This window comes from Microcaecilia unicolor, chromosome 1 (genome assembly GCF_901765095.1).
Source record: "Microcaecilia unicolor chromosome 1, aMicUni1.1, whole genome shotgun sequence".
In the NCBI taxonomy this organism is placed as follows: Eukaryota; Metazoa; Chordata; class Amphibia; order Gymnophiona; family Siphonopidae; genus Microcaecilia; species Microcaecilia unicolor.
The window spans coordinates 117,344,759-117,369,210 of NC_044031.1; the positions used below are offsets into that span (position 1 = coordinate 117,344,759).

At 45.2% G+C, this 24,452-nt stretch overlaps 1 protein-coding gene across 1 annotated transcript in view; it reads right to left on the reverse strand.

Annotated features, from left to right (window-relative positions):
* MRC1 (mannose receptor C-type 1) overlaps positions 1-24,452 on the reverse strand; it is a 343,694-nt gene that overhangs the window by 61,168 nt on the left and 258,074 nt on the right. Inside the window, exons 21-22 of the mRNA XM_030199501.1 lie at positions 9,793-9,910; positions 4,067-4,230 (exon numbers count right to left, since the gene is read on the reverse strand). Coding sequence (XP_030055361.1) covers positions 4,067-4,230; positions 9,793-9,910 — 282 coding nt within the window. The remainder of the gene's footprint in view (positions 1-4,066; positions 4,231-9,792; positions 9,911-24,452) is intronic.

Genomic DNA, 24,452 nt, shown 5'->3' on the forward strand with positions numbered 1-24,452 from the left:
TATCACCCTGTATTTGTTTCTCCACCGGACTTGGCGAATGCCTTTACGGTACTTTGTAAGCCACATTGAGCCTGCAAATTGGTGGGAAAATGTGGGATACAAATGTAACAAATAAATAAAAAAACATTAATTACTGCATTATAATTCTCTTCAATATGATGCTCAAAATAGACCCCCTGATATTCACCCGGTGGCAGTCAGCGTTTTTTAAAATGCTGATTGTTGCTGGCTAAGTTAGCCTCCGATATTCAGTGCTGGGCCATATCCAGTCCCTGGCACTGAATATCGGGGATTTGGGGGGGGTAGGCTGAGTACCCGGCACTTATGTGGACCCGGGCCAATATTCAGCAAGGGCCGCATAAAAGCTATGTGGCCCTGGCTGAATATTGGGCCAGGCTGCTCGCATAACTTTTTTTTCTTTACTAAAAATCCCTGAACCCCCTCAAGCACCCCCCCAAGCAATGTCCCCCTCTTTCCGTTCCCCCTCCCAACAAGACCCCCACCCCCACCCCCACCCTGAAGGCAGGCCCTCCCTCCAGGCCTACCTGTATCCCTGGTGGCCTAGCAGGGTGATTGGGGGCAGAAGTGCAGCCCCCCTCGCTCCTGCCCCTTGTAGCACCAGTCTAAAATGGTTGTCGTGACCCCTAATGGCAGCTCCTCCAAGACTGCTTCTGTACCAGTGGCATATGCAGGCAGAGCTGGGACTCCACCTGCCCCTGCCCCTGGAATCACATGAGTCTCATCTCCCTGTCTTGGGGAAGATGGGGAGACATTCAGGAGGCCATTATCTTCTTCCAGGGATATATTCCCCTCCTGAGGGAGGTCCTGCTGTTCTTGGGGTGGTACAGAGTGAATGGGGTGTGTAGGGGGGATGTTGGGCTGGAAAGCCACCTCCTCCTCTTCATCCTCCCCCTCCTCCTCCACCTCCCTTTCTCTCAAGGCTGGTGGGCCAGCCCTGTGGCAGCAGGGCCAAGGGATGCTGCAGCTGGTGGCTGAGCTAAAAATGTGGGGAACATAGACATTGGTTACAATCTCATGCTATCACCTCACATTTAGACATGACATATTATAAGATGGATATTGTAGTTTGGGAGTTGACCATGGGGGTTAGGGACCGACCTTTGCCTATTGGTTATACATTGGCACCTAATGGCTGCCATAGAGATGAGCGAGAAGTGGATCATTGAATACTAAAATGTTACTCACCTGCCTGGGTACAGAGCTAGTCACGCACCCCCTGAAGGAAGTCCTGGTCATTCTACTGCAGGTACCTTCCCCATTTCCTCAAGCCCTCCATTTATATGGAGACAAGGGGTGGGAAGGGAGAGGGAGGTTAACAGGTACACGACAGATTTGTGATACAGCTGTTTGACATGACATACTACTACTACTACTTATCACTTCTATAGCACTACAAGGCATACACAGCGCTGTACACCATACATGAAAAGACAGTCCCTGCTCAAAGAGCTCACAATACCTGCTTCTGCCTCCACCTTCATCTCACAGTGTAGCATGTCATGCCAATGTCTGTGTATATGCCTCATGACATGGATAGAGAGGCTGTTGTGATTGTCAATATGCATTGAACCTCGTAGTATTTTAAGATTATATAATGCTAATTTGTGCTTTTATTTGTCAACTATACAATTGACATGAACATGCTGCCCACCTAGTGGATCGGTGATGATACTGGACACATTGCAGATGAGGTTTTATGCAGGAGGTAGCCTAGTGGTTAGAACGCATGACTTATCATTCAGAGGTGGTACGTTCAAATTCCATTTCTGGTTCCTATTTCCTCTGAGCTGCTTGCATTTTGCACTTCCCTTCTCAAGGAAGCAGGCTTTCCCATTCAAAGATGCACTGCTGCACAGGGGGGGAGAGGTAGTCTAGTGGTTAAAACATTTGATATCATTCAGGGACGGCTAGTTCAGATCCCAGCACCAGTTCTTGGGCAGCTCACTCCATCCTGCACTACCCCAGGGCTAGCCAGCCAACCATTATAACCATGAACATACATAGGGAAGGAGGCTCGGGAATTGTATGAGACAATCAATCTCTCCCATGCCCTTCTGTACCTCAGGAACAATCTCCTGTGACCTAGGAGGATAAGATATCTTTTCTCCTTTCAGAAGCAGAGAAATTAGTCTGCCAACGTCTGGACACCATTTTTCCAAGTGTCCCTGCACACATAACATCATGGCATCTTTACATGCTGATGTCAGATCAGCTGCCGAACAATGTGTCAATATTTTAGCATCAGTTGTAAATTCTTTCATACTGGTTTTGTTGCTTCATAGTTGGATCTCATATAGATTATACAAAATTTAAAAAGTGATTTTGGTATATTTCTGTGATGGCACATTTATTTGGAGTAAGACAGACTTTGATCTGGAACCTTAAAGCAGAGACTTCTCCTACCTGAGGCCCCCAAGCCAGGTACACATTGCCACAGAAACCATAAGCTAAAGTATCCTTGAGCCACCGTCTCCTCAATCCCACTAACTCATTACCCAGTCCTTAAAACACCCGAGTACTTCCAGTCATCCACCTAACTACCACTCCACCCACCTACCTACTTACCTGTCCCCACCCATCCAAGTACACCTACCCACTCACATACTTGCTTATCCTACAGGCTTCCTGATGGTCTCCCCTTACATACCTTTCCTCTGCATATATTCCTGCCTACTCCATGCTACTGAGCTCAGCTAAATGGGTGCCATTTAAAAATGGGCAGAGTCTCCTGGGTTCTCAAGGACTTTGGATAAGGAGATCTCTGGAATATGGGACCCCAAATTGAGAATACCATCTCCAGAAGTCCCCAACTTGTGGATCTTATCGAGCTGATCTTTTTTTAACTTCCCATTGATTTCCATTGATGCCAGTAGGAAATTACAACTTAATTTCATCTCTGAAGAAGATTCAGTATTCATTAGTAATTAAAAAGCTGTGCTAAACTTTAATGAAGCTTGCAGGCCATTAGCGTTGATTTTCATGCTAATTAAACTAAGTTTAGTACAATGGCCTTCCTACCTGGTTAGCACAGAATTTTTTGCTAGCTGGGGAGTAATCATGCCACACAAAACATCAGTGATAAGCCACTAGCCAAAGCTTAACACAATTTACTATAGTACCATAGTAAACATAGCAAATGTCGTCAACAGATAAAGACCTGCACAGTCCATCCAGTCAGCCTACAAGGTGGTTGAATCTGCACAGGTTCCACTTCTTCATTATTTTAAATACGCTCTGGCTCTCCCTGCCAATTCTGGGGCACAGTTCATAAAAGTCTGCCTAGCACTGGTCCTACTACCCAATTCCTGGAGTTGCCATCGAAGCCTGCTCCAGCCTTGATCCTGATCAGTTTTTGCCATTTATGGGACCCAGACTATAGAAGTCTGTCTAGTATTGGTCTTACTTTCCAATCTCTGAAACTGCCATCAAAACTCACTCCAGTTATGAGGTCATTTAAGTTTTGCTTTAATTGGATTCCATCCTTTTTATATATAGTGTTCCTCTGTGTTTAGCTTATATAGCTTTTCATTCAGAGGTATAACTTTTAGAACTGAACACAGTATTCTATATGAGGTATCATTGATAACTCATTGATAACCTTTATAGAGACATTATCATCACTTTTTTCCTATTAAAGTTTTTCTATTACAGTGGATAACAATCTCTATAAGTAAGCCTTTTATTTATAATCTACTAATTATATAGGTGCAAGGGAAACTGCCAAGGTGCAATAAGAAACTCCCCACTTTTGTTTTTCAGAATGCATAGAAAATGTGAAAGAGAGCTGGGAAGTTATTTCCTTATTATGCCTACATGTTGATATTGTCAGTGGGGGGTTCTTTGTTCTGTTTAGCTTTTATTTGCCAACAAAAGGTGTGATTGTCTTTCTGTGCTGGGGAATAAGATCAATGTCATTTTGTTGGAGGAGAATATGGAGATGAAATGAGTCAGTTTGGTTATCTGAATTAGAAATGTCTAGATTTCAGTGAAGTTAACACTGAAGAAGAATAGGAGAGTGATGTACAAACCATCTAATTGTACTTACTGACCCTCCAAAGCCGTACCCACCGCCTCCTGGGTAACCCTTGGCCCAGTTTGTAAAGTAGACTCCACTTCCATCTGTCCATAAAAACTTGTACTCAGCACTTATGTCATTTAGACCAATCCAAACAGAAACATTCAAATCCAGTAAATGGTAGGTGAGGAAGGCTGAAAAGAAGCACACAAAATGAATGTATAGATATAGAACTCAGTGAGAGATTATTTGTATGAGATGAGATACTGGCACACAGAAAGCAGAAGTCCAGATTACAAAACCTGTTTTATAGTTCAGAACATGATTATGAGTTATTGAGAAGCTGGGGAAGGAAAAAAAGAGAGTTAGAGATGTAGGAAAACGTTCTGGAGTAAGAACATGGAAAGCTATAGGTACATGCTGTAAAAAGATGGAGACTGAGGACTGAATGGTGAGGACAGGTAAAATATGATTGGATAGAGAACTAGAAAAATAAATGGAAGACAGTTGTAGGGTAGAAAGTGAAGGCAGCAGGACAGAAGAATGCAAAATACATGGGAGACCTTTGGAACAGAGTTAAGGGAAGACAATGGAAAGCAAAAACAAGAGACTGACAGCAAAACAATTAGAAAAATTGGCCAGGCAACAAAGTTAAATGCTAATGTACTGGATTTTCTGTGTGTACTTATTCAAAAGCTGATATCAAATCTGATCATATTATGATCACTGTTATCAAGCGGCCCTAGCACCATTACCTCCCGCACCACATCATATGCTCCACTAAGGACTAGGTCTAGAATTTTTCCTTCTCTTGTTGGCTCCTATACCAGATGCTCCATAAAGCAGTCCTTGATTTCACCAAGGAAGTTTACCTCCCTAGCATGCCCTGATGTTACATTTACCCAGTCAATATCGCGGTAATTGAAATTGCCCATTATTATTGTGTTACCCAGTTTGTTAGCCTCCCTAATTTCTGATAACATTTCTACATCTGTCTGTTCATCCTGGCCACGTGGACGATAGTACACTCCTATCATTATCCTTTTCCCTGCTACACATGGAATCTCAATCCATAGGGATTCCAGGTTGTGTTTTGTTTCCTGCAAAACTTTCTATCTATTTGATTCAAGGCCCCCTTTAACATACAATGCTACCCCTCCACCAATTCGATCCACCCTATCACTACGATATAATTGTACCCTGGTATGACAGTGTCCCACTGGTTATCCTCCTTCCACCAGGTCTCAGAGATGCCTATTATATCTAATTTTTCATTCAATGCAATATATTCTAACTCTCCCATCTTATTTCTTAGGCTTCTGGCATTCGAATATAGATATTTCAAACTATGTTTGTTGTTCTTATTTACACCTTGCTCAGCAGCTGACAGTATTAATTTGCACATTTTTGTCTGCTTTTTATTTAAAGACACCTGTTCTACATTGGTCTCTATTGCAACTTCGCTATCGGGATACCCTATCTTCCCTGTTTTGGTGATATCTTTGAAAGATATCTTGTTCTGAACCATGCTCTTTTGAACAACTGTTGGCTTTCCTCCAGGTTCTAGTTTAAAAGCTGCTCTATCTCCTTTTCAAATGCTGATGCCAGCAGCCTGGTCCCACCCTGATTAAGGTGGAGCCCATCATTCTGGAATAGGCTCCCCCTTCCTCAGAATGTTGCCCAGTTCCTTACAAATCTAAACCCTCCTCCCTGCACCATTGCCTCATGCATGCATTGAGACTCCAGAGCTCTGCATGTCTCTTGGGCACTGCACGTGGAATGGGGAGCACTTCAGAAAATGCTACCCTAGAGGTTCTGAATTTGAGTTTTCTACCTAAGAGCCTAAATTTGGCTCCCAGAACCTCTCTCCCACATTTTCCAATGTCATTGGTATCCACATGTACCAAGACAGCCTTCTCCTCCCCTATCTAGATGATGCATGAGGTCCGCAATGTTCACACCAGGCAGGCAAGTGACCAGGTGATCCTCATGTTCACCAGACACCCAGCTATCTACATGCCTAATAATCAAATCTCCAACTACAACAGCAGTCCTAACCCTTCCCTCCTGGACAGAAGCTCCTGGAGACTCATCCTTGGCACCAAAGGATATTGCATCCCTTGGTTGGCTGGTCCTTGCTACAGGATTACTTTTAGCTGCACCAGGGTTATGATTTCCTTTAAGACCTCCCTCCTCCAAGGCAGCAAAGGGGCTGCCAGAATGGAGGTGGAACTTCCCTAAAACATCCCTTTAGGCCTCCTCTATATATCTCTCTTTCTCTCTCAGCTCCACCAAGTCTGCTAATCTAGACTCATTCGCTGAGAGCTAGGAGCTCTTTGCATTGAGTACACACATATAACCTCTCACCAACTGGGAGATAATCATATATGTAGCACTCAATGCAAAAGACTGGATAGCACCCCTCTCGCTGCTGGTCTTCTCACTGCATATTAGTTTTATAGAGTTGTTTAATTAAAACTTCTTAAGGTACTAGGGATATCAGATGAATATAAAAGCCTTAAGAATATATGGTGCAATGTGTAATTTATTTAGTGTTTGCTTCTCAGAAACTAATTAAATGTAATTAAAACTCTAATGAAAACTCTCCTATTGTTGTCCTAATTAGAATAATTGACAATCAATGAAGAGTTAAGCTAGGGGTGGGTGGGAATAAGGACTAAACTAGGCCCTGCTGTTCCTTCTAGAGTCTATCTGTTAATGCTGTGGCAGAAAATTCAAGTTTTAAAACTATGGGGGAAAGGGTATGGAGACTAGCTAATAAAGTTTGTTTCTTTTTTTTTTTTTTTTAATTTTAACTGTTTATTAATACCCTACAATTCATCTTTTAAACCCAATCTTTACGTTACCAAGCACAGAGCAAAATAATGCCACTTACCAGAGAAATGTCCTCTTCTCTTAGAACTTCTCAGAAAGAAAGTTAAATGGGACCTTTCCTCTCTATATAGTTTGGATTCTAAGAAGAATGCTTCAAACAAACATTTTGAAGCTAGCCCAGTAGTCAGATTGCCCTTAGTAACCTTTGCAAATATTCTACTTCCTCACACCTTAATTAACACCTAATTCAGGTCAGTAGCAGTGCTACCTCTCTAGCAGGCAAAGAACAGAAAATAACTTTCTTTTAGGACAGTCTAAGCCTTGCTACTATCCTTTCTAATTCTCTTGGCTATTAAGTTTCTACCTCAACAGAAAGTTTCAGTTTTAAACTATGGGGGAAAGGGTTATACAGTATGGAAACTAGTTAATAATGCTTGCTTTTCTCTTTTATTTTTTTTCTAAGACTGAACTAGGCCCTGCTATTCCTTCTAGAGTCTATCTGTTAATGCTGTGGCAGAAAATTCAAGTTTTAAAACTATGGGGAAAAGGGTATGGAGACTAGCTAATAAAGTTTTTGTTGTTGGGTTTTTTTTTAATCCTGTGTTTATCAATATTCTACAATTCCTCTTTTAACCCAATCTTTAATTTACCAAGCACAGAGCAAAATAATGTTACTTACCAGAGAAATGTCCTCTTCTCTCAGAGCTTCTCATTCATATTCTCTTTTAGCCTTTATTTTAATCAATGCTTTCATCTAACTTCCCAGTGCTTGTGCTGCTTCCTGATTTCTTCATTCAAATCCTTTTTCCATTTGTTGAAAAATGCACTTTTGTCTCTAATAGTCTCCTTTAATCATGTCCGCTATCGTTTGCTCTTCTTTCCACCTTTATTAATCTATGGAACACTTACATGCCTGATTTAAATTTCTAATCTTTGAGGTCACTCCTTTAAGCTTTTTAAAATCATTTCCTCCTTTTATTATGGCTGTCCTTTCAAAAGTTAGATGCTACTACAGTATATTTCCTTTGTGTCTTCACTTCAGATATTAACTCAGATTTCATAATGTTATGATTACTGTTTCTCAGCACACCTAACACCATTAGCTCTCACGCTAAGGGGGAATTCATCAAGTACAGGAAAAATATGCCCTTTACTACACCTTGATGCCCCGCGGGAGTCAGCAACCTGTGGGATTCCCATTTCACAGGTTGCTGAATCTCAGGGCAAAGGGAATAATGCTGCTTGAGAACCAAGGATGGCCCAAGTGGGGGGGGGGGGGGGGGTGGAGTCCAGGGGAGGTCTTGGGAGTTGTCTGGAGTGGAGTCTGATGGTCTGGGGGGGGGGGGGGGTTAAACAGTTTGGGGGCTCTTCAGGCAAAAATGGTTCTAAATCGCTCATGCTCACTCTGGGTGCCATCCTCCAATGGTGCGACTACCTCTAGGAGTCATGTTGTAGGAAATATGACCCCTAGCTGTAGTTGCATGAGACTACTACTAGGAATACCATTGGAGGAGGACAGTGCCGGACTGGCCAGGAGCAATTAGGTATCGCTCCTGCCTGAAGAGCCCCCATAGCATTCAATCAGACACGCCCCAGACCTCCCTGGACTCCTCCAAACCACAGGTACTAGAGGAGTGGGTGGGCCTGGGGAGAACCTTACATCAAGGCGGGACCCACTGCTGCAGACTGGGAGAAATAACCGCAGCTTTGTGCTGGGGTTATTATACCATGCATTTTAGCCCTAACGTGACTTGCGGTGCATCATCACAAGTCGGGTTAGGGAATTTGCATAGTAATGAGGTGAAAAACATGCATTTGCATGTTTTACATCTCATTACTCACTAACATGCGATGTCATTTATTTTATCTAGGAATTTTCATTCCATATCATTTTCTGATGTGAATTTTATCCAGTCAATATTGGGGTAATTGAAATCAGCCATTATTCTACCGTTGCCAAATTTGCTAGCTTCCCTAATTTCTGGTTTGCTCCTGCTCCTGTCACTCCTTTCTCCGTCTCTCACCCTTTCTCCCCACACCCCCTTTTCCCTAGTCCCATTTTTCTCTTTCTCTTCTTTCTCCACCCTCTATTCAGCACCAGTATCCCCCTACCTATTACCCTTCATCATGCCGCCTTCCCTTGAAGCTCAAAATCCCCCTTCGCTCCTCCTAAACCTTTTTCTCCGTTTCCTACTCCTTCCATATTCTGTCTGACAGTACTACTGTGCACGTCTTTTCATCCTCCAGCAGGCTGATCATCAGAGGCACTTGGTCCTGGAATGGCAATTCAAAGTGCATCTGTGGCACTTGCACCTGCTGCATTGTTCCATTGCTATCATTACAAGAGTGTGTCACCTGGAAACAGGGGCGTAGCCAGACAACAGATTTTGGGTGGGCCTAGGCAAGAAGTGGGTGGGCACCAAGTGTTCTCCCACCCCCCCAACCACCACCCAAAAAATATCTCAGATGGTGAGAAAACGCTTCTTTCTATCTTGGCAGTCTACAGCAGGCATGCACTGAACACTGAGCATGCGCAGGTGCTGTTATTGTGGAGAGTAGCGTTTTCGTTACCATCAGGGGGGAAATCTTGAGCTGGCCGAGCTTGGGATCCCCACCATCTACCGCTAAGCGTGTGCTACTGTTGGGCGGGCCTGAGCCCTAAGTGGGTGGGCCCCGGCCCACCCGGCTACGCCACTGCCTGGAGCCAAATTACAATAGAACCCCCTGCAAGAAGGCCTTCATATCATAGGTAAGAGCGGTTAAGTTACCCTCCAAACTCCTCCCATGCCTGGGATGTTAACAAAGGTTGCTTATATCTTTAGGGAAATGGATGTTTCATGTACATGTCTGTGGGGAGAATGAATGGAGTTAATGAATATCTATAAATCAGTATTATTCCTGTTGTTAGAAAGTTCACTTACCTTGTACAGCTAGATCAGGTATGCTAGCCAGATTTCCTCCTTTAGCTATACAAGCATTTCTTGCAGTATGCCAGTCTTCTCTGTCTTCTTTATCATCAGTGCCAAGTATTTTATAACACTAAAAATAATTTGGTGTAACATGAATACTTACTATACAGCAAAAATACATTGAACATCTGTAGAAGTATGTCTTGCGCTTTGTGCAGACTAGGTAGTCAGAAAGGTATTTTTAATAACTGATGGAAGTTAGTTCCAACAGACGGGAGTCACATGAGACACAATATAAAACAATGTTGAAAGATAGTGGGGACTGACACAGTACTTCCAGCTGGGAATGAGAGGAACAAGCAGGTTTGAGAACAGCCAAGTTGTCAATAGCCTTAGATGATCAGAAGAGGGTGTTAAATAAAAGGTGATTGTTAATGTGAGCTGATCTAGAGAAGATACGAAAATAGAGACTTTACTGCTACAAAATTCTTCAAAAATGTCAAAGAGGGTAAGGTAGTGGAATCAGGAAAATAAGTAAAAATTCAAATTGTGTAATCTAAACATGATAGAAATAGATACTGTCAGTGGCATAATCGAAAGAGAAGGACGCCCATCTTCCGACACAAATCGGGAGATGGGCGTCCTTCTCTCAGGGTCGCCCAAATCAGCATAATTGAAAGCCGATTTTGGGCGTCCTCAACTGCTTTCCGTCACGGGGACGACCAAAGTTCACAGGGGCGTGTCAGCAGTGTACCAAAGGTGGGACGGGGGCGTAGTTAAGAGATGGGCATCCTTGGACGATAATGGAAAAAAGAAGGGCGTCCCTGACGAGCATTTGGACGACTTTACTTGGTCCAATTTTTTTCACGAAAAAGCCTCAAAAAGGTGCCCCAACTGACCAGATGACCACCGGAGGGAATGGGGGATGACCTCCCCTTAGTCCCCCAGTGGTCACCAACCCCCTCCCACCCTAAAAAAAAAATTAAAAAACATTTTTTTCCAGCCTCCATGCCAGCCTCAAATGTCATACCCAGCTATATCAGAGCAGTATGCAGGTCCCTGGAGCAGTTTTAGTGGGTGCAGTGCACTTCAGGCAGGTGGACCCAGGCCCATCCCCCCCTACCTGTTACACTTGTGGTGGTGAATGTGAGCCCTCCAAAACCCACCAGAAACCCACTGTACCCACATGTAGGTGCCCCCCTTCACCCCTTAGGGCTATGGTAATGCTGTAGACTTGTGGGCAGTGGGTTTTGGGGGGGATTTGGGGGGCTCAGCACACAAGGGAAGGGAGCTATGGACTTGGCAGGTCTTTCAATGTTTTTTTTTTAATTTTTAAAAGTGCCCCCTAGGGTGCCTGGTTGATGTCCTGGTATGTGAGGGGGCCAGTGCGCTACGAACCCTGGCCCCTCCCACGACCAAATGCATAGGATTTGGGCGGATTTGAGCTGGGCGCCTTCGGTTTCCATTATCGCTGAAAACCAAGACCGCCCAGCTCAAATCAGCCCAAATCTGATGCATTTGCCTGGCACAAACCGTATTATCGAAAAAAAGATGGACGCCCATCTTTTTTTGAAAATACGGTTTGTTCCGCCTCTTCGCGTGCCCGTCCACGAAGATGGGCACCCACGTTCAATTATGCCCCTCTATATGTGATAGAGGGTGGCTGAAACTGAATCAGCAGCCAAAATTTCCCACTCAGTTTGGAATGAAACAAAAACTGCCCCAGCCCCCAAACTGTGGCAGCCTCCACTCCCTCCTCTCTTTCCATCTTCCTCCCATTCTGAACAAAGGTACCCCTCCCCCATTCTCTCCATCTCCCAACTCACTTTTAGAACCCCCCCTCCCCCCCCCAGCTCAAGAACACAGCAGCCATTTTGAGATTGGAGCTGGCATGGGCAGGAACAACTGGGGTCTGTGCTGGGGATTGTTTCTGCCCTGACCAGCTACTAGACCACCAGGGAATCTAAGGTGTGTCTGGGGTGGGGGAGAGGGAGGGAAGTAAGGAGCCCAGCCAAGCTGAGCTTGCTCCTGTTGGTGGGGGCGTACATATGGGTACAGAATGGTGAGTTTTGGTTTCAGTTGGAAATGTACCAGCATTTTTGGCTGAAACAAACAAGGCTGTATACAGATTTCAGGCCAGTTTCAGCGCTGAACCCAAACTTGAAATTCATTCAGCCTCTAGTATATGATACAGGCTTAAAAAGATGCTAAAGATCTAATAAAAACTGAAGCATGGAGAGAGAGAAGAGGTGAGGTAGTGAATTCTGAATAGAAGATAAAACCCAAAACCTGGGAGTTAAAAATACTAGCAAAAGAAACAAGAACAGTATTACAACAGAGTTAATTACTAATGTAGGTGGCAGAAAATGTTTTTTTTTATTTGTGGTAGATGAAAAAAAAAGTACCAGAAAAAAAAAAAAAAACAGAGGAAAAATTTTACAATTCAGTCTAAACCAATAAAACAATTCCTCACCTAAGGCAACATTTCTATGAAATCCTTGTATTGATCAGCAGGTAATGATAGGATAAAGAATAATCTGCTGCAATCATTTACCCGCAAAATATAATAAAGTCAATTCTTTAAATCTGCACCTAGGAGTTGTCAGCCAGTCTCTCATCCAAGGTCTGGCCTTGGTCAGCCCTGCTTAGCTTCCTGAGACACACTACCAACTGGACAGGTCCTCCACACTCTGATCTTCACTTAACTCTTTATTCAGCTTCAGTCCTTACTGCCTGTATTGCTGCTCTTTCTGTCCACAAATGCACACCAACAGCAAAACTTCTTATAAATGAAAGTTTATTTGAGCAAATCATAGCAGTCCTGCTTACAACTTCACAGTGGAACTTCTTTCTCCCCTCAGTCCCACACACAGCTGGCAGAAGTTTTACTGTGCTTTTACTTTTCAGGCACTATTTCAAAACTCTCAGCAGTTAATGTGCTTCCACACCTTTATAAGGTCAGTATATTTCTTCATCAAACCAGCCAATCTCTTGCATTTCTTCTTCTCCGGTGCTTAATCTCTGCAACACTCCTTTCTATTCTCTGAGGCAAATTACCTGCACATCTTTCCCACAGGGATTTCCCCCATCGTCTCAACCTGCTTTCTCCAGTCTTCCACAACTGACTCAGCGTAGCCACTAGGAAACCTCTCTTTGCATTCTCCTCAGTTTGAGCCAGGACTGCAATCTCCATACCTTCCTCCTCCAGCTCCTCAGCTATCTCCATTTTATCATAATCCCTAGTCACCTCCTCCCCTGGCTCTCCCACCTGTTCCTCATTACTGTCATCAGAATTCACTTCCCAATCCCCGCCTCCCAGCTCCTGTGTGACTTGCCAGGGAAGAGAGGATTCCTGAGACTGGTAGTTCCTCCCCCTCTTCAATACTCGGGTGGTCTCTCGGCCATTAGGGGGCGAACCTTCGGTGTACTGGGAACTTGATACTGAAACTTTCTCTTTCTGTAACCTCCTACCTGCTTGAGCTCCTATTCCCATATTCTTTTGGTCCAACTTTTCCCTGCCCCCTTACAGAGTAGATGCCAAATACCCATGTTTGTTACAGAATATTACTACATGCACAGGTAAGAAGTGCCACCAACTGGCAATTCCTCAGGCATGTGTTAGCAGCAACTCTGTAAAATACAAGCACATTCTCTTTGTTGCATGTGTGAAAGGGGGCCATAGGCGGTCGGTGGCCCAACTGCTTGGGGAGACTAAAGGGGGCGGGGTTAGGGGTGGAGCCAGGGGTGGAGCTTAAATCCATAATTGTCTGATAACACACAGAAAAAATAAATAAATAAAAGTCACAATTAATACCTTTTATTAAATTTAGATATGTATCATATGTCAAAGAATAAAATGGTTGCTCAAAGCATATACTAACCACAATCGCTCAACTACAAAACACTATGCACAACTTTGTGCAAAAACACACTCAGAACCTTACTGTACCATAAATATTACACTGGGCAGAACCTAATACACCAATATACCACCCATACGGAAAATGCAGACCGTCAACAATATGAAACAAGGATCATAATATCACAGTTCTCATGTAGAGCCACAAAACATCCTAATTCATGTTTAATATGGGATAAAATGCCATACATCAGTAAATAAGTATAAACATTTAATGTTGAGCACCTGATTCTCAAAGTGGACATATTCCAAACACTATAATGAAAATAAAATGATCTTTTCTACCTTTGTTGTCTGGTGACTTTGTTTTTCTGATCATGCTGGCCCAGTATCCGATTCTGCTGCTATCTGTCCTCTTAACTCCATTTCCAGGGCTTCCTTTCCATTTATTTCTGTACTTTCTGCCTTTCTTCTTCATTTCTTGTCCTCGCTCCCCTGCCCCCCCTCTAGCCATCCATACCCACCTATTGATTCTCTCCTCTCCCCTGCCCCCCCTCCAGCCATCCACACCCACCCACCCATTGATTCTCTCCTCTCCTCTCTGTTCCCGGGCAGATTTTCTAACAGGAGCTGCTCATCCAATCAGAGAGCTCTATTTGAATGCAGATTAACATACAGACACTCTAATGGGAATTTTTAGTCAAAAACACTAAACCCTTCGTTTTTGGATCAAAGTTCACATTTTTGATCAGAGCCATGCCCTAACATTAAGGCTGTAAACATTTCCAACAGTTTTTACCCATAAATATGCAAATGAGAACCTCCAAAAACGGACTAATTTGCATATGGCTTGAGCAAATTTGAGTACATAGCATACCAATCCCACTTCCTAGCACCTAAATTCTGCAATTAGATTTAATGCAAATACTTTTAAAACATATTTTTAGCACTTTTAAAATGTCAGGGGTCAGTGCAAGTCTCTTTGGTGTGAACTGCTCATGTGCAGGAATTCATGATCCTAGTTAAATATCTCCCTGGCAACCCAGGACACCTCCAGCCAACCCCCTTGCTCTGCTCTCCCAGCAGTAAGATAATCAAATTACAACTGGTTATACATAAGGCTAGAGACAGCTTCTGCTGCTATTTAAACCCCCCAGAGCAGCAGGACTCGCAGGAGAACTACTACTAATACTATTTAGCATTTCTATAGAAACAGTTGATCCATCCTGCTGTGGCTGGGGAGGCATAGCCTCCCCAAGCCTCTTATACCGGGCGCCTATGAAGGGGGCATTCACATGGGTGGAGAATAGGTGGCAAATGGGTGGCTCTACCAGATACACATATAGGACCAGATTCTATATATGGTACTGTAAAAATCAGTGCTGGAAAAAATATACCTAGGCATATTCTATAAACTACACCTAAAGTTAGGCTCAGTTTATAGAATACACCTAGCGCCCCTCCATGTGACTAAATTTAGTTGCAGGTATTTATGCCAAGTAAAACTTGGTGTAAATGCTGGCAACTAAGTTAGACGTGGAGCAGGTGTATTCTATATCAGCAACTCTGGTCGCACTATATAGAATCTGGGGAATAACTTGCAGAATACCTTAAGTTTTGTGTGAATGTGGTCCCACATAGCAGTGCTAACACTTATGCCAGCTATTGACATGGTGTAAGTGATTGCAGCTACATATGTGCAAAAATGGTGCCTCTGTATTCTATAATGGGATTTGCCTATGAAAGTGCCCTTATAGACAATATATCCAAGTGGAATATATTAATGCCAGATCCGTTGCCAACAAAGCAACAACAATTTCAGACTGGATCACCTCAGAAAATCTTGATCTAATTATCATAACTGAGACCTGGATCCGCAACCAAAAAGATCCACTAATACTAGATTTATGTCCTTCTGATTACAAAATTACTCACTGGGCCAGAAAAGATAAAAAAGGTGGTGGCATTGCATTAATTTATCGCTCCAATTTTATAATTGAAACTATTGATAATGCTATTACATCCCAACTTGAAATAGTCTCGATAAGGATCCAGGACAAAGCCTTACTCGACCACCTGACTTGCATCCTGTTTTATAGGCCACCTGGTAATTGGAACGAAAGTTATTCTACCTTCTCAGACTTTATTTCAAACACGTGTGTATCCAGTTCTAATATACTTATCCTAGGTGACATCAACCTTTATCTTATCTTGAGGACCCAAAATCTTCCTGGACACAAGAATGTAAGGATTTTCTCCACTCATGGGATCTATCATGGCCAAACTGTGAACCCACTAACATCAAAGGTCACACATTGGACCTCTGCTGATATAAAATGGCCTCGGACCAAAATTTTAGAATAACTAACACATACTGGTCACAAATCCCCTGGACTGATCAGTTTAAACTTAACTTATCCATACTTTGGCAGAGAAAGGGATCATATCAAATCGTACAACACACAACTATTAAAACAAGAGGTCGCATAGATCCTATGGAGTTTTGGTCTAGGGTGTATGACAATGATTGGTCAGCAAATATGGATTCTACACACTTCCTTTCTGAATGGGACACAAGATGTAATGGTGTACTAGATGATCTAGCTCCTTTAAAAATTAGATCATCAAAAAGGATTAATTCAACATCTTGGTTTAACGAAGAACTAAAAAAAACTAAAGACGCATACCAGGAAAATGGAACGCAAATGGAAAAAAAGAAAAAACGAATTTACACTTAAAGAATGGAAACTAGCTCTTAGAAAATATAAATACGCAATTAGACAGGCATGGAAGTCCTAATATAAATCTAAAATAGGTCATGATTATACAGACCTAAAGAAACTATTCCATATTAATAAACTCCTTGATACTAACTCAATTACCACAACAAGCACAGACATCCCATCTGCTGATACACTGGCCAATTACTTCAAGGAAAAAAATCATAAAATTACATAATTCACTCCCTCACAAGAGCTTAGACACTGTAAATTTCTTCAACAAACTCGAGTCTACCTCAGGAGACCACCCAGCGGATCGTATTTGGCTGCATTTTGCTCCTCTAACCATTGAGTCAGTCACTCTAGCGATTTCCAAATTTTCCAATTCTTATTGCAAATTAGACATGTGCCATAGGTTCGCCATCACTGGCCTAAAACTACTTGGCATCACAATTGATCGGAACATGACCCTGGAAACCCAAGTAAATTGCACCACAAAGAAAATGTTTTACTCGATATGGAAACTTAAACGTATAAAACCTTTCTTTCCTCGAGATGTCTTCCGCAACTTAATACAATCAATGGTATTAAGTCATTTAGATTACTGCAACAGAATTTATGCAGGATGCAAAGAACAACTAATCAAGAAACTTCAGCATACAGCATAATTCCTGCGTAGATTACAACAGCTAGCAATATAATTTAATTACCTCGGTGTGGCTGTTAGAATTTTGCCAGCAACACAACCAGCATACAAAATGGCTAGCTGTTGTAATCTACGCAGGAATTATGCTGTATGTTGGTCTCCACACAATATCTTCTCTCGTACTTTTTTCTATCTATCTTGCAGGGCTTTATTGGCGATTGAGGGCCTGGCTCCCGCTGAAGCAATTTTGTTGAATCAGAAGCTTTCTGTCGAGCACATCCCTCCGGATAATGCCACAGCTCAGATGGGAAAATTAGGTTCTTACCTTGGTAATTTTCTTTCGCCGAACGGGGATCTCTTCATCTGCTGAAGAAGCAAGGGACTTTGGCATTTGAGCTTGATGCCATGAGATCCACCTTGGGCCTGCCCCATTTGGCACAGATTTGAAGGAATACTTTGTCTGCCAATGCCCACTCCGCCGGGTCGATCTGATGCCTGCTTAGAAAGTCGGCTTGTACGTTGCTCTGACCTGCGATATGAGCTGCTGACAGAAGCTGTAGATGCAACTCGGCCCAGTGGCAAATCTGAGTGGCCTCTGCTGCCAGGGCTGCGCACTGAGTGCCACCCTGGCGATTTATGTAGGCCACTGCTGTCGTGTTGTCCGACAGAACTCTGACAGCCAGTCCCTCCAGGGTCTTGTGAAAGGCCAGAAGAGCCTGAAATACCGCCCTCAGTTCCAAGCAATTAATGGACCACTCCGACTCCTCAGGTGTCCACAGACCCTGGGCATAGCTTCCCTGGCAATGTGCTCCCCAGCCCTGCAGGCTGGCATCCGTTACCACCAGGCATCAATTGGGAAGGGCTAGCGGCATTCCCCGCCGCAGCATGCTGTCTGAGAGCCACCACTCCATACTGAGCCGGGCTGCAGGGAGCCATGTGAGTCTGCGTTGATAATCCTGGGATATCGGAGTCCATCGTTGAAGCAGGGCAATCTGCAGAGGTCTCATGTGCGCTCTCGCCCTTGGTACCACTTCCAATGTAGCCATCATCGACCCCCAACAGCTGGACAAAGTCCCAAGCTCGCGGGCAAGGCATCCGCAGGAGCAGATGGACCTGATTTTGAAGCTTGCACCGCCTTAGGTCGGGTAGATAAACAAACCCTGAGCTTGTGTCAAACTGGACCCCCAAATACTCTAGAGACTGAGAGGGAGTCAGGTGACTTTTGGGTATATTGACCACCCAGCCCAGAGACTGCAGTACTGAGACCACACTGGCTGTAACATGATGACTCTCCTCCTCAGAGTCTGCTCGGATGAGCCAGTTGTCGAGGTACGGGTGAATCCAGATACCCTCTCGCCTGAGATAAGCAGCTACTACCACCATTACCTTGGAAAAGGTTCGGGGAGCTGTGGCGAGGCCGAAAGGCAAGGCCCGAAACTGGAAATGTTTTCCCAATACTGCAAACCGGAGAAACCGCTGGTGCAGAGGCCAAATAGGGATGTGCAAGTAAGCTTCTTTTAGGTCCAGAGACGTGAGGAACTCTCCTGGCTGGACCGCTGCACTGACGGAGCGCATGGTTTCCATGTGAAAATGCCGCACTCTTAGTGATTCGTTGACTTTAAGTCGAGAATGGGTCGAAAAGACCCGCCTTTTTGCAGCACCACAAAGTAAATGGAGTAACAACCGCTGCCGCATTCGGCGGGAGGCACAGGGATCACTGCTCCAAGGTGCAACAAGACTTGTAAGGTCTCCTCTACCGCCGCCCGTTTGACGGCAGTGCCACATCGGGACTCCAAAAACACGTCTCTCACCGGGGCGCTGAATTCCAATCGGTAACCTTCTCTGATCAGGTCCAAAACCCACTGATCTGAGGTAATCTTGGTCCACTCCTCGAGAAAGAGGGAAAGATGTCCTGCTACAGCTGGCAAGGAGGAGTGGACCGGCGTCCCATCATTGTGAAGGATGGCCATGAACTCCTAGCCTTGACCAGGCTGCTGCGGATCGCTTGTCCGAGCGAAAGGAGTTCCTCTGCTGAAAACGGGCACGTTGAGAAACCCCTGCAGAGCGCCCCGGGCGATACCTTCGAGCTTCATGGAAGCGAGGTCTGGAAGAGGAGGGAAGTGCATGACCCTGGGAAGAAGGCCGCGGCCTATCCTCGGGTAACCTCTGGGGTATAGAATCCCCCAGGTCCTTGACAATCTTTTCTAGTTCCTCTCCAAATAACAGGTGGCCCCGAAAGGGTAACTTCACCAACCTTTGCTTAGAGGCCTTGTCAGCTGCTCAATGCCGTAACCATAGAAGGCGGCAAGCAGACACCGCCATAGACATCTGTTTAGCTGAAGCTCTAACCAGATCATACAGGGCGTCTGCCAGAAAAGACAGCCGACTCCATCCGCGGTGCAACCTCAATGAGGGACTCCGCACCATCCACGGGCTGCTCCACGGCCTGTTCTTATGCAGGCCCAGGCCGCATAAGAACTGCAAGCAGACGCTCTTAAGGCTAGGTCCGAAATTTCAAAGGACCATTTCAGAGCGGATTCCAGCCGCCGGTCCTGAATATCCTTGAGGGCAATCCCTCCCTCTACTGGGAGAGTGGTCTTTCTGGTCACCGCGGTGACTAAGGCATCCACATTTGGCATACCAAACCTAGCCAAGTGCTCCTCACTCAGAGGGTACAGATACCCCATAGCCCTGGCCACTTTTAATGGCGCCTCAGGGTCAGTCCATTGAGCAGAAATAAGCTCTTGGATGGAGTCATGCAAAGGAAAGGCTCGAGCAGGCTTCTTGGTACTCACCATCCTTGGATTACCCGAGGGGGTCTCACCATTAACAGGATCATCAATAGAGAGGGCCTGTAAGGCATCCGAGATCAGCGCTGGCAGCTCATCGTGATGGAAAATCCTATCCGCAGAGGGATCATCCAGATCCAGTGGCAAAACTGCACCTTCCTCTGGCTCCTCCGACCACGAGGGCCTGCCAGAACCCTCAGTCTCCACAGCCCGACCACGGGGGGAAATGGGGGCGCGCCACTTTCTGACGGGGAATTAACCCATCTATGTTTAGCGTGCATCCAATGCTCAGGGGAAGCCACATCATCATTCAGCCCCGGGCCATCCTCACGCGGAGGGAAACCAGGTGGCAACGCAGTGTCAGATACCTGCGGCAGAGCTCTCTTCAGTATGAAGGCTTTATGTAGCAAAAGCACAAATTCCGGGGAGAAATACTCACCCTGACCTCCCATTTCCGAATTAGGAGCAACGGGGAAATGAGCTCCTCTGGTAGGCTCAGCCCGAGGTGGTCCCCTGCCCTCAGACTCCTCCGCAACCGCGGGGGTCGAGACATGCGGCGCTTCCAAGATGGCGCCCGCTGCCAGCTCCAGTGAGCGGGAAGAATCATCACTCGCCATGCTCGTGCTGGCTGTACTGTCTGAACAGCACGATTTACAGAGCCCCGCTGCCGATTTGCGCTTGCCACAACTGGAACAGCGCTTAACTCCCTCAGCAGCCATTGCCGAAAAACCACGGAAAATTGAAAATGGCGTCTTCGCGCCCAAATCACCCCGCTCTAAACACCATCTACGGGCCCTCCCCAGAGGAGCTGAGTACCGCTCTTACCTCAAAGGACCGAGTCCAGGAGCTCCGGTCAAGCTGTAACTCAAGAAAAGCCTCAGAAATAGTAGCGCTGAAAAACACGCTGTGAGGAAAGTTGGAGGCAAATAGCTACAGAGGCACTCCGGAGGAAGCGGTGGGGGGGGGGGAAGGCAGGGAAAGGGCGAACCTATATGCCTGCATCCACACAGGGGGAATGGGTAAGGCAGGGAAAGGGCGAACCTATGTGCCTATAAAGCAGGGGCGTAGCCAGACCTCAGCGGGAGGGGGGGCCAGAGCCCGAGGTGGGGGGGGGCACTGTTTAGCCGCCGCTGGTTTAGCCGCCGCATCAGGTACATTGTTTGCTGGCGGGGGTCCCCAATCCCCGCCAGCCGAAGAGTCTTCTTCAGCGCCGGTCGACTCCAGCGCCTTTGTTGTGTGATCTGTTTCTGACGCCTTACATCCTGCACGGGGCTACATGCATGGTGCAGGACGTAAGGTGTCAGAAACAGATGATCATACAACGAAGGCGCCGGAGTCGACCGGCGCTGAAGAAGACTCTTCTGCTGGCGGGGTTTGGGGACCCCCGCCAGCAAACAAGGTACCTGATGTGGCAGGGGGTGGTCAAATGTAGAGGCAGCCAGGGCGTAACCTGTGGGGGCCCAAGCCCCCGTGGCCCCACGTAGCTACGCCCCTGCTTTAAAGTGGGCACCACCAGCCACAACACCCCAGCTCAACTGGCCAAGCACAGGAGCCACCCCAAGCAGAATCTTGATGGAGCTGAACAAACTGCGTTCTAACCTGCTGGAGATAGAGAATACTGAGAGGCAGATGGAGCTAGCCGTCCAGGAGGCACTATGGTTTTTAGTGTTCTCTATCTCCACCTGCTGGTAGGGGGACACAACCCATCAGTTAATGGATTCATCTGCTGCTGATGACAAGGAAAGGTGTATTTATTACCTTGTATAAATTGGTGACGATAAGAGTATAAAAATATTAAGAAATAGCTCTATGATGTTACCTTGGAGGTTTTTTGACTAATGAGGAACCTGTATCATAGTCTCTAACAAGAAGTTTCTGATGAGATCTATGACAGTCTGTGGTTCACTATCTTAAATAGGTGAATACAGAGTTTCTGAAGTCTTTTTCCTCCCTAATTATAATGTTCAGAGAATTCCATCTTGCTAGTGTTGGGTATACCAGTTCTACTTAGGAGCAAGACTCAGCAGTTAGTTTAAAAACGGCCTTAAATACAAATCTACCTACGCATCTAGCTTCTCCTTCACAGGCACACAGCTATGGAATGCACTACCCAAAATCTTAAGATCAATTCAGAACCATCTAAATTTCAGGAAATTACTGTTCAAGAAGGCTTACCTTCCAGACTCAACCTAACTTACTTCCTCTTTGTTATAGCAAAATTCATGGACTCTATCATCTTTAATTATCTTTTATTATCTCTGTTGTTTATACGTTGCATATTCGATTACTATCTTATTACTACATTGTTTAATTGTATTTTACTAACTGTAGCCTGCACTACGGTATTGTGTAAGCCACATTGAGCCTACAACTAGTGGGAAAATGTGGGGTATAAATGTGTTAAATAAATAAATAAAGTTTTGTGGTGTCCCATTAGGCACCCTTTACTGAATTACCTCCCCTCCAACCCATGTATGTAAAAAAGAAATAGTATACATTTCCCAATATAATCAGTAAGTACCTGATCTCAGGTACTTACTGAAATCAACAAGTACCAGAGAAATCTGTTTTAAGCCTGACAGAATTAAAAAAAAAACAAACAAACCCTCTTAACTGTTATATGCCTAGTAATGCTAAACTATTTGCAAAGCCAAGCAAAGTTCTATTTACTTTGCAGAATATGCCAAAAATTCCTAGCCACTCTAAAATCACATCTGAGGTCATACCTCTCACAATCAACCACACCATGAGTACACTAGATGACAGAACATGATGGGAAAACATCCCCATTTTCAATTTTCTCAAATCAATATAATGTATTAATATCTTTCTGTAAAGTTATTTGCTATGTTTCCATATGTGTCTTCTGAAATCTATCTGAAGCAGTTGATCCTACCACAAATATGAAATTGGCCTGTTGAAACAGCTAGGACTAAATAGCAATTTATAGCAGATTATTAGGTATGTAGGAAATTGATGACAACAACAACAATCATTTCTAAAGCGCTACTAGGGTTACGCAGCGCTGTACAATTCAAACATAGAAGGACAGTCCCTGCTCAAAGAGCTTACAATCTAAACGACAAGAGAACAAACTAAGGACAAGTGAACAATCTAGAGGACGAGTGAACAGTTAATCTGATAGGGTGGATAGATTGGGGTATTTTATATTTCTCGAGCGGTTAGGCGCTGAAGGCAGCATTGAAGAGGTGAGTTTTAAGCAGAGATTTGAAGATGGGTAGGGAGGGGGCCTGGCGTATGGGTAAAGGAAGATTATTCCAGGCATAGGGTGAGGCAAGGCAGAATGAGCGGAGCCTGGAGTTGGCAGTAGTGGAGAAGGGTACTGAGAGAAGGGCTTTGTCCTGTGAGCGGAGGTTGCGGGCGGGAACATAGGGGGAGATGAGGGTGGAGAGGTAGTGAGGAGCCGCGGCCTGAGTGCATTTGTAGGTAAGGAGGAGGAGCTTGAATTGTATGCGATATCTGATCGGAAGCCAATGAAGTGATTTGAGGAGAGGGGTGGTGTGAGTATAACGATTTTGGCGGAATATAAGACGTGCAGCAGCGTTCTGAATGGATTGAAGGGGGGATAGATGGCAGAGTGGGAGGCCGGTGAGGAGTAAGTTGCAGTAATCGAGGCGAGAGGTAATGAGAGCGTGGACGAGAGTTCTGGTGGTATGCTCAGAGAGGAAAGGGCGAATTTTGCTGATATTGAGGAGGAAGAAGCGACAGGTCTTGGCAGTCTGTTGGATATGCGCAGAGAAGGAGAGGGAGGAGTCGAAGGTGACTCCGAGGTTGCGGGCAGATGGGACGGGGAGGATGAGGGTGTTATCAACAGAGAAAGAGAGTGGAGGAAGAGGAGAAGTGGGTTTAGGAGGAAAGACAAGGAGCTCGGTCTTGGACATGTTCAGCTTCAGGTGGCGGTTGGACATCCATGTCGCAATGTCGGATAAACAGGCCGATACCTTGGCCTGAGTCTCCGCAGTGATGTCAGGTGTGGAGAGGTATAGCTGGGTGTCATCAGCATAAAGATGATACTGAAAACCATGAGACGAGATCAGCTAGTGCAGTGAAGAGGTGTAGATTGAGAAGAGAAGGGGTCCAAGGACAGAACCCTGGGGAACTCCAACAGATAGTGGGATGGGAGTGGAGGAAGATCCATGGGAGTGTACCCTGAAGGTGCGGTGGGAGAGATAAGAGGAGAACCATGAGAGGACAGGGCCTTGGAACCCAAAAGAGGACAGCGTGGCAAGAAGTAAGTCATGATTGACAGTGTCAAACGCGGCGGAAAGATCGAGGAGGATGAGGATGGAGTAGTGACCTCTGGATTTGGCCAGGAGCAGGTCATTGCAAACTTTAGAGAGTGCCATTTCAGTCGAGTGCAGAGGGCGAAAACCGGATTGAAGTGGATCGAGGATGGCGTGAGAGGAGAGAAAATCAAGGCAGCGGCTATGAACGGCGCGCTCAAGTATTTTGGAAAGGAAGGGTAAAAGAGAAATGGGGCGGTAGTTGGAGGGGGAGGTAGGGTCAAGTGAAGGTTTTTTGAGGAGAGGTGTGACAACGGCGTGCTTGAAGGTGTCGGGGACAGTTGCAGTGGAGAGAGAGAGGTTGAGGATGCGACAGATGGCGGGGGTGACGGTATGGGAGATGGTGTTGAGTAG